Genomic DNA, 14153 nt, shown 5'->3' with positions numbered 1-14153 from the left:
GGGATATGTAGTTTTATAGTCAGAAAAACCCCTAAACCGCCACTGTGCTCTACTGCCTGGACGTGCTTCTTACACTACAAGTACCGGCATGCACCGCGGAACTCTGCGCATGACAACCATCGAGAGACTCCACTGCTGCAGACTGCTGAGGTATGTTACTCAGAAAGCTGCTTAAATTACTGTTCTGTCTGTCTTTAAACGTTAACTTTATTTACGACCGCTCAGGGAGATATTAACAGTTAAATAACTGTTGCATACCGGACGTGACGTTTGTTTCCAAGTGTTTTTATGGCTATTTTTTGAAGACAGGAGTTAGTTAGCTTATAGTAGCTAGCCGGCTAAGAACAGTTTGAACTGAACTTGAACGTTAACGTCAGTCAGCTCGATCATAACGGTTTTCTAGAATTTTCCGGAACACTTTATACGTCATAATGTCAGACTACGTGTCATTGCAGATTACTGCAGTGTTGTGATACATTATGTAGCTGCTACAACACCATATGTAGCTGACAAACAGCAGAATAATGGTCTGTTCTAGGGTTAATACCAGCTCTGTGTGTGTGTGTGTGTGTGTGTGTGTATTTTATTTGTGTGCGTGTGTGTGTGTGTGTGCGTGCGTGTGTGCGTGTGTGTGTGTGTGTGAGAGAGAGAGAGACAGACAGACAGAGAGACAGAGAGACAGAGAGAGAGAGAGACCTGTTGTTAAACCCACTGTACATGTACAGAGTCCAGATGTGAACATACAGCCTGTAGTCTGGTCAGTGTGGGAACATGTCCTGTTCTGCTGCCTGCAAACCAAACTCCAGGCAAAAATCTGCTAATTGAATTCTGTTGTGCCTCTATAACTAACATATAACTATTACAGGACCTGAATTGGGCATGTGCAGAGTCAAATGTAGTGAGACAGATAATTCTGCTGAAAAAAAATGATGCTTTTCACTCTAACTAAAATCAAAAGCCCTGGAAACCTTACTCTTTCTCACTATACGACACATCATGAATACAGATAGAACACACAATGGCTATGCTGTGCTATGAACACTTAAAGAAAATGGGATACCTGACTGCCTCATGCCCCACCTGTAGAGTTTCAGAGGCGGTTGCCATGGAGCCGGCCTGGCGACAGCAGGGCAGGGGGCGTGGCCGGGGCCAGGAGAGTCAGGGTGAAAGGTCACGACCCCCGCAGAAGGAGCGAGAGAGGCCAGGGGGCGCAACAGGAGCGTGGGGGGCGGGAAGAGGAGGGAGGACGAAGACTGCGACGACACCTGAACCTCCACAGGGTGAGCACAGACAGATGATAAGAGCAAACCTGCACACACATACAAATACAATCAGGAAGCAGCAGATCAGCTGACACATGTTTATGTACCTGCCTCTCTTCTTTTGATTGATAGGTGCGTCCGTCCAGTCCAAGTTCGAGGAGATCAGGAAGTCCAATCAGGCAGCTGCTCAGCGATTGGTGGAGAGCCGCATAAGCTCCTCCTCCTCTGATGAAGACGATGAGGATGATGCCGTGGAGCATAAGGATGGAAAGAGGGGGAAGATCCTGGAGTCGACCTTTACCACCTACACCAACCAGACAGGTGAGCCTGGTGTTACCATAGCAACAGCAGGTCACCTAGACCAGAGGTTCTCAAACTTTTTGGGGCTGGGGTTCCCTTACAGGGGAGAACATTTTCCAAGGACACCCTCATGATCGTAACACCGATTAAACATATTACCATTACTACCATTTTAGGGCTGTCAATTAATCTATAAATAATTTTCCGATTAGTAATGACTTATTTATCAGTTATTCTAAAGATAATTTTTTAAGCATTAATTGTTTTATTCTCAATTTAGTCAAATTGAAAAGGCTTGCTATGACACAGATTAAACTAATCACTGTATGTCAAAGCGTCCCTTTCCCTGAACTGGAGAATCACTATTTTTACCCAATGACTGTATATAAAGATGGACAACATGTCTCCATCTGCTCCCATTGTATGAAATTGATGCCAAAATAGCCCCTGTGATAGGCGCTGCCATCTTGCGATGGTGACGTCATATGGAAACAGAGTCCGCGCAGTAGAGATCGGCGAGTGAAGCGGCCTGTGCCACTTCCACAGACAGCAGAACAGCTTCTTGTGTTGGTCTGAGGTTAAAGTTCACAGGTATGGAAACTTCACTGACTGTAGTGATTGTTTTTGTTACGTCTCCTCTCGCCGTTCGTCCTCCGCTCTGCTCACCCGGAACTGACTGATTATTATTTCGCGGACCCCCAGGCTATGATTATTGGCCCCCACTTTGAGAACCACTGACCTAGACACAGAAACCTCGTATGTATTTATTTTTATATACAACTTTACTATTGTTCAGTTTTAAATGACAGATTTAACATGTTAATCTGTGAGCTTCAGGGGAGCTGGAAGTCAGGCCAGCAGTTTCCATCTGAGAGCAGCTAACTCTCAGCAAGTAACTTAGGTTTGTCTCTCTGCCTGTCTGTGTCTCTGCCTGTCTGTCTGCAGGTGGTGATGTCACAGGTCTCGTCAGAACTGGTCAGTACGTCAGTGACCTGTTTCAGTCTGGAGCTCTCACCTGTCTGATCTGCATCGCCTCCGTCAAGAGGACACAGGCCGTGAGTTTTACACACACACACACACACACACACACACACACACACACACACACACACACACACACTATTTCAGTGTGTGATCGTCTCCAGTAGATGTGTTCATCCTGCAGCAGTGAAACAGGCTGTGATGGCTGCAACATAATCCTTTATGGGTCAAAGGTCGTCCACTAAAAGTTCTTGTTGTTTCCACTGACAGGCTCAGATTGTTCTTCTAAGTGTGTGACAACATGACAGAAAGGATCCCTACAGAGATAGACCTTTTTGTTACAGAGGAAGATGATTGTTTTAACCACACACAGACGTTACATCGCTCTCTGCACACACACCAGACTCCATTCAGAAAAACAGGGATTTTAGCTTGCAATTTTTAGTTCCGTTTATAAATGTCAGAAATAAAATGCCTAACATAATTTTTTGATGTCCAAGATGGCGTCTTCATTTGTCTTATTTTTTAATCCTAACCCCCCTCCCCCCCGCAGGTGTGGAGCTGCTCCAGCTGTTTCTCTCTCTTCCACCTGCCCTGTATTCAGAAATGGGCCAAAGACTCGGCCTTCCTCGTCTCCTCCGTCACTGATGAAGACTTCGGTCAGAAGCAGCATCCCTGGCCCTGGTGAGGAAAACACAAGCTTTTATTTTGAAATGACACTGTTACAGTGTGTTCCTGGAAAGTCCTGACATTTTTTAGGGGCCAAAGTTTGAACAACTGTTGAAGTTTATGTTATTAAAGTTAACCATCCAGGATCTTAACAAACTCTGGCTGTCTTTTGATTATTATTTTTTACCTTTTCAGCAGTAAAATTGTTGCTTATTGACAGTAAACAAGCTGCTTGTTGGCGTCCATGTTTGTTTTTTAATATAAGAACACATGACAGTGGATCAGCCTGTTGTCAGGTTGCTTCTCCTCCTGACAGTCAGACATAAAGTCGCTTTCCCACTGGTCAAAGAACCCGCTAACACCCGGCTTTCTTGCTTTGTGGGAAGGCTACAATCGGCCTTCAGACCCGGGTCACATGACTCTGCAGTAGACCCAGGAAATTATCGCCTCGGCTCTTGTCGACGTGCTAATCTCCGAAGAAGTTCCGGCCGCTGTTGCGTAAATACAGAAGAACAGCATACAACGGAGAATTTGTTCTTTGTTTCGTGTAAGACGCAGCAACACTGGTAAGACAGCGAGGCGGGACAGGTTCTTCTGATCAGAGGTGCATCTGTGACGTCAGACGGTGACGCAGCAGAAAAGAGACCGACAGGAGTATACTCCACTGGCAATGGGAAAACCCGTGTCAACGTGCTAAATTTAGGTGTGAAAGGGAGTAACAGACACCTTTTTAAGTTCACAGATCTAAACATGCTGTGATCATCTGATTTTAATTTACTTGTATGTCTCAAACATTCTGTCACAAACTAAAAGACTAACTGGTGATTAAAAGCATCGCCTCTGATCATCTTTGTTTTCTCTCTGCAGTCCAAAGTGTCGAGCAGAATATCCTCCCAGTGCCACGCCCAACAGGTACGTTCTCCTGCATCTGTTGTACGAGTGAAGGTTTTAAACCTGAGCGTGTACAAAGTTCACAGGCTGGATTCCACCAGAGGAAATCCACCTAAGCTTTTTAATATGAGCTGGTTTCACTGTAGTGCAGCCCAGTTTAACCAGCCTGTGGCTGTACGGACCAACAGCAGAACAAGTCTACAAACATCCACAGACGCCTGAAGGTCAAACGTATAAAGATCTCTCTGTTTTGTGGATGTAAAGCCTGACCTTTGACCTTCTGTATCATGTGTTTGTCAGTGCTGCTGTTCTCCAGCAGGGGGCTCCACACTTCACGTTCCTGCTCAGACTTTGATCTGATCAGTGCAGATGTCAGACTTCAGATCCTATCAACACTTTAAAGCAGCTGGGCTCTTTCAAAATAAGAGTCTTTTTTGCTGCGACCATAAATGCAGCTTTTCTTTTCTTACTTTTGAGCAAAGTGGATAAAAGACGTCACATTGGGCTCATTGTTTTATTGACTTTATTTATATACAGTAAATGTAAATGTATTTATTATTATAGACCTTCTATAGAAAAAAGGGATTGTTAACAAAATAATCAGGATCAGATAAGAGAAATAAGCTGTTTAGTTTGCATTCAGTGATGTAATTTATCTATGTGTGTGTGTGTGTGTGTGTGTGTGTGTACACCTGTTGTGTTCAGGTACGTGTGTTTCTGTGGGAAGCTGCAGGATCCTCCAGCTGATCCCTGGTTGGCTCCTCACTCCTGCGGCTCCGTCTGTCAGAAGGAGCTCAAACCCACCTGTGGACACACCTGCCTGCTGCTCTGTCACCCTGGTAACTAGACACACACACACACAGACACACACACACACACACACACACACGCAGGAGACAAGTGAAGTTTGAATACCTGATGGTTTGATGTTTGTTCTGTTGCTGTCTTTGTTGCTGTCTTTGTTGCATCATTGTGTGTAACGTGTGTGTGTGTGTGTGTGTGTGTGTGTGTGTGTGTGTGTGTGTGTGTGTGTGTGTGTGTGTGTGTGTGTGTGTGTGTGTGTGTTTGTGTGTGTGTTTTCAGGTCCATGCCCTCCATGTCCAAAGATGGTGTCGGTGTCCTGTTTGTGTGGCAAAGCTAAGCCCCTCCCCCGTCGCTGTAGCAACAAGGTAAATCTGAAAGATACAGGTTAAAACTTTGATTCTCTTCTGCAGCCAATGACAAATGATCCAATCACAGGCCAGGAGAGATGATTGACAGCTTGAAACGACCAATCAGAGCTTGTTTTGGACATCACTGAGATGCTAACTGTGTGTGTGTGTGCGTGTGCGTGTGCGTGTGCGTGTGCGTGTGTGTGTGTGTCCTTCTCTCTCCAGGCATGGTCATGTCAGCAGCAGTGTGGCAAGTTGTTACCCTGCAAGCAGCACACCTGTACACAGCCCTGTCACACAGGTACACACAAACACACACACACACACACACACACATACACACACACATTTAACAGCAATTTTTAGCATTACATTACTTTATTACGCACTTTATACTGCACCTTATATTGTACCGTATCGTAAACCTTACACCTCAGACCATACTGTATTACCTCATCCTGCATACCATCATACCATGTCACTTATCCCATAAATGTCACTTACTCCTTCTAACAGCTGTATACCTCGTATTTTTAATTTTTTATTGTTTGTCTGTGTACTGCTGCAACTCCTGAATTTCCCCCCGGGGATCAATAAAGGATTATCTTATCTTATCATTTCTTAATCTGATTTTACTGCAATAATGGCCTATAACTTACTGTGTGTGTGTGTGCGTGTGTGTGTGTGTGTGTGTGTGTGCGTGTGTGTGTGTGCGTGTGTCAGAGTGCTCCCCCTGTCCCAGAGTTAGTGTTCAGAAGTGTGCGTGTGGTCGAGAGAGAGCAGAGAGACCTTGCGCTGCCCCCCAGTGGAACTGTCAGCAGGTACAAGTACACACATACTACTGTGCAATAATGCTGCAATAACACTGTAATAATACTGTAGTAACACTGCAATAATACTGTAGTAACACTGCAATAACACTGCAATGATACTGCAATAATACTGTAGTAACACTGCAATAACACTGCAATGATACTGCAATAATACTGTAGTAACACTGCAATAATACTGCAATTACACTGTAATAACACTGCAGTAACACTGCAATAATACTGCAATAATACTGTAGTAACACTGCAATAATACTGCAATTACACTGTAATAATACTGTAGTAACTGCAATAATACTGTAGTAACACTGCAATTACACTGTAATAATACTGTAGTAACACTGCAATAATACTGCAATTACACTGTAATAATACTGCAATTACACTGTAATAATACTGTAGTAACACTGCAATAATACTGCAATTACACTGCAATAATACTGCAATTACACTGTAATAATACTGTAGTAACACTGCAATAATACTGCAATTACACTGCAATAACACTGCAATCATACTGCAATAATACTGTAATAATACTGCAATTACACTGCAATAATACTGTAGTAACACTGCAATAATACTGCAATTACACTGCAATAATACTGTAGTAACACTGCAATAACACTGCAATCATACTGCAATAATACTGTAATAATACTGCAATAATACTGTAATAACACTGCAATAATACTGTAGTAATACTGCAATAATATTGTAATAATACTATTCTCCCCCTGCCTCCACTTCCTCCTCTTTCTTCCTACCACCTCTCTCCCTCCTCCTTTTCCTTGTCCCCCTCCTCTTTGTCTTCTGTTCTCCTATTCCCGTCCTCCTCCTCTTCTTTGTTCTCCTTGTCCTCTTGCTCCTTTTCTTCCCTCTCCTCCCTTTCTCCTCCTTGTCCTCTTGCTCCTTTTCTTCCCTCTCCTTCCTCTGTCCTCCTTGTCCTCCATCCTCCTGTTCCTACTCCTCTTTCCTTTTTCTCCTTCCTCCTCTCTATACTTGCCCTCCACTGCCTCCTCTATCTCTTCTTCCTCCCCCCCTCCTCCCCCTCTCTCAGGTGTGTGGCTCTCTCCTCTCCTGTGGGAATCACACCTGTGAGGTTTCGTGCCATGATGGAGCCTGTCCTCCGTGCCCTCGCTCCGTCAGTAGATCCTGTCCCTGCGGCAAGACCAGTGAGACCCTCCATCCTGTCTCTCAGTGTGAACACAGACAGTAAAGATTGTGAATGAGACAGTATTATCTGCTCACCTGTCTCACTCTCTGCTGCTGTTTTCTAAATGTCACTCTTTGTGATTGTGTGTGCGTAGAGTCGTCTCTGCCGTGCACAGAGGAAGTGATGCCGTGTGGTGACACGTGCGACCGCCGCCTGTCGTGTGGAAAACACACCTGTTCAATGAGGTGTCACCGAGGGAGCTGTGAGACCTGCAGACAGGTCACACACGCACACACACACACACACACTGAGAAACACACAAAGAAACACGAACGGAAACACTCACACTCTGTCTGTGTGTGTGTCCCTCAGGAGGTGGAGAAGGAGTGCAGGTGTGGTAAATACAGGAAGTTGATGCCGTGTCATAAAGAATACCTGTGTGACTCCAAGTGTCCCAAAACCAGGAGCTGCCAGAGACACCAGTGCAGGAGGAAGGTCAGTCCCCACTTCATCTGTCTGTTGCTTTATATCACAGACTGTATAAAAAGATGGCCGACATGTCAGCTCAAACCCTCTCTAGCGCCCCCTGCTGCCTGGCTGCAGTATCGCTCATAAAGCCCGCCTCCTCCATGTTAACAGATGGGACATGAGTCAAACTATAAAATCAAAATACACGTCAAATACATTTTTCTCAAACATGGTTTCTGTCATTATAGTTAGTTCTTATCATGCTGATTTATGTCACAGTGTTCATTTTTCTCACAAGTTTACTTTTAATTAGTTATTTGATGCTATAAAAAGGGGGCGTGGCCTCATGATTGACAGCTCTGTGGACAAATGGGGCTCCTGCAGCGTTCTGTTCCCGAGTAGCAGAGTAGAGGAGGAACGGCGAGAGGAGGCGTAACTAACACTAACACTACAGTCATTGAACTTTCCATCAGCGTGAATATCTGCTTCAGACCGACACAAGAAGCTGTTCTGCTGCAGACTGAGCCCACCTGAGGAGGAGATGTGTCATCTTTACATACAGTCATTGGTCAGCCACAAATAGAGCCTGAACATGAAACAGGAAGTATAATGTTGGAGTCAGTTAGTTAGCCATGGCTCAATCAAATGCATGCTTAATTAGCTGAAGAGGAAACAACACTGGAATGCTAACAAACATGCAGCTGCAAACAATAAAGTCACCTTGAGCCTCAGAAAGGAAAGAGAAATCCAAATGTCAAAGTGTGTCTGAATACGAGTCCAAACTGGTCAGGGTTAGTTTCTGTTATTCAGATCATGAAGATGTGTTCCCGCTCTGTGGCTCTGGATGGTGCGTCTCCCGTGGTGTAAATGTCACACTGATGCCGTCTAATCTGAGTCCAATCTGAACGTTAAAGGTTGACTGACGGCTCGACTGTGATGAGGATGAGCTGTTAGACACACCCAGCTGATAACAACATCTGTACGGATTTAAAGGATCATTTTCAGTGTTTAGTCTTTTTAATGTCACTGCTGAGGTTTCCATGTGAGGTGAAGATGCAGTAAAATGCAGACACAGGCTCGTATGTTGGAGGGAATGATCTGTCAACTTAATGAAAAGTAAGGTTTCTTAAGAGTTTTATTCTCCTATTGATGCCTTGTGTTTCAGTGTTGCCCTGGTAACTGCCCACCATGTGACCAGAGCTGTGGTCGGACTCTGGGCTGCCGCAACCATAAGTGTCCCTCCGGCTGTCATCAAGGTAACACACACACTCACTTGCACACACGATGCTAATAGCTAATAGTCTCTCCTTTGTCTTTAGCTTTTAGCCTTAAGGATGCTGCCAGCGTTTTCACTCCCTATCCATCAATAGAATGAGGATTTGTGTGTGTGTGTGTGTGTGTGTGTGTGTGTGTGTGTGTGTGTGTGTTAGCAGCAGGATTACTGTACAAGTCATTTACTTTTGATTAATTAGCCTAAAGAGTTTCTTCAGTGTCAAACTAAGACAGTGATAGCAGTGTGCTCGTGGATGTTCAGACACTGCTAACAAGAGATGCTAACAGCTAATTCAGCACACGTTATAGTATGTAGACATGTAGTATAATGTTGCGATGAAGTCAATGACTTTGCTCTAAGCTACAACCTGAGCCCCATGTTATGTTTTAACACAAGTGTCAAAGTATCTCTATTAACTGCATGCCGAATAAGCTGTTAGCATCTCCTGTTCGCAGTGTACCAAGATGAACAGACAGCTATCACTGGATTACTTTAATACACAATACACAGGCTACAAAAACCCACTTCCTGTGTCTTTAACATCACCTGTATGCACCTGTCACTTGGAGCTCACAGGTTCCAAACGTGATCGTGTGACGCCACACCTCAAAGCTGTATGTGTTTAAATAAGAGCCTAAAGAGTCCTCCGACATAAGCTGAAGGGCCTCTGTTATAAAACACACACACGCACACACACACTTGTTATAAAACGCACACACACAACTGTTATAGAACACACACACACACACACACACACAGAGAGGAAGTCAAATCACATCATTGTCTGTCAGATGAGTGTTGATTTGTTGAGGGAGTCACAGCTGGGGGGAGGTCAAAGGTCAAATCCAGGAAAATTCTGACCCATAACACCTCTGTGTGTGTGTGTGTGTGTGTGTGTGTGTGTGTGTGTGTGTGTGTGTGTGTGTGTGTGTGCGCGCGCGCACGCGCCGACATTTGTTCCAACTGATAGCTTTGAACAACACACACACACACACACACACACACACACAATTAAATTAAATATGTGTGTGTGGGAAAATGTTGACCTCTGCTTCCTGTCAGACATCATTATCATTAATCCCTTTCATTAAGGGTGTGTGTGTGTGTGTGTGTGTGTGTGTGTGTGCTTTGTTTGCAGAATAACAGCTTCCTGCGTCTTTTGTTCCCTGATTGGACGATAAAGGACAATTTATGCGTCCGTCTGCGTCATGATTGGCTGAATAGATTAGAGTCAATTTATTTGTCCCTCTGCGTGCTGATTGGCTGCTCTGACCTTTCAGGGGGGAAGAGATAGAAGGTCGCACCGCCGCCTATACATCGGCACGCAGATAACAGCTGACTCTGTGGCCTGTGTGTGTGCGTGCTTGTGTGTGTACACTTTGGTAATTAGTTGGAACGCAGAGCGGATCAGAGTTAAACTTTATACAGTTTAATAAATACATCTGCTGGTGTGTGATGTTAATGGGACTCTTAGCAGAGAGAGTGACACCTGAGAAACTGCAGACAGACTCTTGCTCACAGAGAAAGATTAGTTCATGTAGTTAGCTGGGTTAGCATCATGAGGTTTTTCAGGTTCATTGGAGCTTAGCGACTGCAAGCAACATCCCACTTTGGTGTCACACTCAGAGAGGACCCGGTCCTGTAAGAGGGCAGATATTACGCTGTGTGAACCGGGTATTAGACGCAAAGTAAGATATAAAGTTTCTGTTTCTGTAGAGGAATCACAGTCTCATCTTCATCAGCCTCATCAGAACTTTAGACCATCTTTGCAGTTTCATTGTGGAACAAAATGATGACTGTAGCTTTTGTAGTATTTGAGGAATGGATCAAAAAACATCACTGCTGTAATACTATCACTTTAAATCTCTATCACCTGTCCTACAGGTAGTTGTTATCCCTGTCCGGAGTCGGTGGAGGTCAGGTGTGCGTGTGGTTCCACGGTGTTGGCAGTCCCCTGTGGGCGAGAGCGGAGCACCAAACCTCCCCGCTGCAAAGAAACCTGCAGGTAAACACACATAGGACAACACCTGTCTGACTCCCTCCCTGCTGCAACCTTCACTGACCGTCACTCTCCTCCAGGTGTCCTCCGTCCTGCCACCACCCGACCAGAGAGACCCACCGCTGCCACCCCGGGCCCTGCCCCCCCTGCAGACAGACCTGCCTGCTGCTGCTGCCCGGCTGCAGCCACACCTGCCCTCAGCACTGCCACGACCTGGTGCTGGTCAAGTCCCAACAGGTACACTGCTAGTTCAGAGGAACAGATTGGCAGCTGTTAGCATAGCTTAGCAAGTCTGGAAACACCTACCCTGGCTGTGTCTAAGGGTAAACAAATCCACCTTCCAGCATCTTCTAAAACTCACTGATCGACAGGTTTATCTGTTTTGTTTTGGGCTGATACAGTTAGCTTTAGCCTGGCTTGTAGCTGCTAACGTAGCTGTGAGACGTGTAGTTTCTTTGGGTTGATACAGTTAGCTTTAGCCTGGCTTGTAGCTGCTAACGTAGCTGTGAGACGTGTAGTTTCTTTGGGTTGATACAGTTAGCTTTAGCCTGGCTTGTAGCTGCTAACGTAGCTGTGAGACGTGTAGTTTCTTTGGGTTGATACAGTTAGCTTTAGCTTCGCTTGTAGTTGCTAAGTAGCTAACGTAGCTGTGAGACGTGTAGTTTCTTTGGGTTGATACAGTTAGCTTTAGCTTGGCTTGTAGTTGCTAAGTAGCTAACGTAGCTGTGAGACGTGTACTGTCTTTGGGCAGATACAGTTAGCTTTAGCCTGGCTTGTAGCTGCTAACGTAGCTGTGAGACGTGCACTTTCTTTGGGCTGATACAGTTAGCTTTAGTCTGGCTTGTAGCTGCTAAGTGGCTAATGTAGCTGTGAGACGTGTAGTTTCTTTGGGCTAATACAGTTAGCTTTAGCCTGGCTTGTAGCTGCTAAAGCTAACGTAGCTGTGAGATATGTAGTTTCCTTGGGCTGATACAGTTAGCTTTAGTCTGGCTTGTAGCTGCTAAGTGGCTAATGTAGCTGTGAGACGTGTAGTTTCTTTGGGCTGATACAGTTAGCTTTAGCCTGGCTTGTAGCTGCTAAAGCTAACGTAGCTGTGAGATGTGTAGTTTCTTTAGGCTGATACAGTTAGCTTTAGCCTGGCTTGTAGCTGCTTAGTAGCTAACATAGCTGTGAGACGTGTAGTTTCTTTGGGTTGATACAGTTAGCTTTAGCCTGGCTTGTAGCTGCTAAGTAGCCAACGTAGCTGTGAGACGTGTACTGTCTTTGGGCTGATACAGTTAGCTTTAGCCTGGCTTGTAGCTGCTAAGAAGCTAACATAGCTGTGAGACGTGTACTGTCTATGGGCAGATACAGTTAGCTTTAGCCTGGCTTGTAGCTGCTAACGTAGCTGTGAGACATGTAGTTTCTTTGGGCTGATACAGTTAGCTTTAGCCTCACTTGTAGCTGCTAAGTAGCTAAAGTAGCTGTGAGATGTGTACTGTCTTTGGGCTGATACAGTTAGCTTTAGCCTGGCTTGTAGCTGCTAAGTAGCTAACGTAGCTGTGAGACGTGTAGTTTCTTTGGGCTGATACAGTTAGCTTTAGCCTGGCTTGTAGCTGCTAAGTAGCTAAAGTAGCTGTGAGATGTGTACTGTCTTTGGGCTGATACAGTTAGCTTTAGCCTGGCTTGTAGCTGCTAAGTAGCTAACGTAGCTGTGAGACGTGTAGTTTCTTTGGGCTGAGTCAGGTCTCGGTCATCTTGTCTCAGTTGTCAGTTTTATAAATGAATGTTTCCTGTGTTTTTAATCAGAGAAAACCTCCCACACAGAATAAATGATGTCTGGAGAAGCTGCGGATGTTTTGCTTTCTGAACACGACATGTTTCCTTGATGTGATCTAGGTGCAGTTAGCCGGTCCGTGGGAGCAGCCGTCTGGACCGGCATTTGTGAAGAAAGCTCTGCCGTGTGCGCCGTGTCAGGTCCCCATCCCCACGTAGGTCAAACACACATGTTATGAAGAAGACAGAATCGTTAGAGTCTCATTAACAAACACTCTTATAAACACTTCTTACAACATTAAAATGGTTCTTTGTTTCCAACATGTGCTACCCAGACAACCCCCCAACACATAAACCCTGCTTACACACACAAAGACACACACACAAGGTCTCTGTAGTCCTGTCATGGATCATTTCACCTGAGATTACAAAACACTCTGCATGCTGCGTGTGTGTGTGTGTGTGTGTGTGTGTGTGTGTTGTGTTCTGCCAGCTGCATGCAGCTCTGTGACGCAGTGAAAGACCAACATCAACCGTGTGTGTGTGTGTGTGTGTGTGTGTGTTGATACCTGTGCCAACAGACACAAACAGGACTGACTGTGTGTGTGTTTCTGTGTAACCTTGATATCCTGTTCCAGATCTGATGTGTGCTCAGAACATTTTGTACAGGCTGCTTTGTGTCCACAAACATTTAACAGCACAAATAATGAGAAACAGATATAGAAATATATTTCTAATTAATTCCAACAATAAATCAATTCATGCTCAGAAAACTCACTGCCAGTGAATGATAGTTTACAGGACACAATATTTGTGTGATTGATTGTGACTTCCTGTGTAAACCACGCCCCCTTGTGATGTTCTGTCTGAACACAGGTGTAGTAGAGCTGCACAGTTACTCAGATATTACTCCTGATCATGATTTAGTCTTCCCATGATTAAATCAACATGACTGACGGTGATATCGACGTTTAAAACGCTCCGCCCGTAGAAAACTCTGCTGCATGTCAAATTAGGCGCTCCCTAAACAAACAGCCCCTCCCCCAGGGGGCGATGGAGAGGTTTTGGCTTCACTTTCGGGGAGCTGGCATGTCATGTGATGAGCGCCGACCTTACAGAGTGGAAGAGTAAACAACAGAGACGGTCGGAGAAACTAAAGTCAAACGTCTGGAAGACGAAGAGCTGGTCCCCTGAAGCGGCTCGTCAGCGCTTGTTTGGAGGTGTTTCAGGTTTAAGTGATGTGAAGAAGAAACAATAATCAGCACAGAGGTCATGACCCCTGCGTCTGCGCCGCAAAGCAACACGACTACAGAGTTACAAAGTGCAGCATGATGAGTGTGTGAAGGCCGAGAGGAGGAACGAGCTGCTCCCCGTCCTCCAGCGTCACGTCAGACATCCAGAACAGAGACGCTGCACAG

General features: G+C 45.1%; 1 protein-coding gene across 1 annotated transcript in view; it reads left to right on the top strand.

The window, feature by feature from the left end:
* The first annotated feature begins 119 nt into the window (after nucleotides 1–119).
* Nucleotides 120–14153, top strand: part of nfxl1 (nuclear transcription factor, X-box binding-like 1) — a 21768-nt gene continuing 7734 nt past the window's right edge. Inside the window, exons 1-17 of the mRNA XM_069672145.1 lie at nucleotides 120–150; nucleotides 1087–1280; nucleotides 1395–1583; nucleotides 2508–2617; nucleotides 3097–3227; nucleotides 4080–4124; nucleotides 4809–4942; nucleotides 5187–5272; nucleotides 5480–5555; nucleotides 5978–6075; nucleotides 7145–7259; nucleotides 7395–7519; nucleotides 7613–7735; nucleotides 8874–8964; nucleotides 10866–10986; nucleotides 11061–11217; nucleotides 12859–12950. Of these exons, the coding sequence (XP_069528246.1) occupies nucleotides 1106–1280; nucleotides 1395–1583; nucleotides 2508–2617; nucleotides 3097–3227; nucleotides 4080–4124; nucleotides 4809–4942; nucleotides 5187–5272; nucleotides 5480–5555; nucleotides 5978–6075; nucleotides 7145–7259; nucleotides 7395–7519; nucleotides 7613–7735; nucleotides 8874–8964; nucleotides 10866–10986; nucleotides 11061–11217; nucleotides 12859–12950 (1868 nt within the window). The 5' untranslated portion in view covers nucleotides 120–150; nucleotides 1087–1105. The remainder of the gene's footprint in view (nucleotides 151–1086; nucleotides 1281–1394; nucleotides 1584–2507; nucleotides 2618–3096; nucleotides 3228–4079; nucleotides 4125–4808; nucleotides 4943–5186; nucleotides 5273–5479; nucleotides 5556–5977; nucleotides 6076–7144; nucleotides 7260–7394; nucleotides 7520–7612; nucleotides 7736–8873; nucleotides 8965–10865; nucleotides 10987–11060; nucleotides 11218–12858; nucleotides 12951–14153) is intronic.

This window comes from Semicossyphus pulcher, unplaced genomic scaffold (assembly GCF_022749685.1).
Source record: "Semicossyphus pulcher isolate SPU_LCO1_2020_fin unplaced genomic scaffold, fSemPul1.0.p SCAF_21, whole genome shotgun sequence".
NCBI classification, from domain to species: Eukaryota; Metazoa; Chordata; class Actinopteri; order Labriformes; family Labridae; genus Semicossyphus; species Semicossyphus pulcher.
This window is presented reverse-complemented; position numbering and strand designations above follow the sequence as displayed.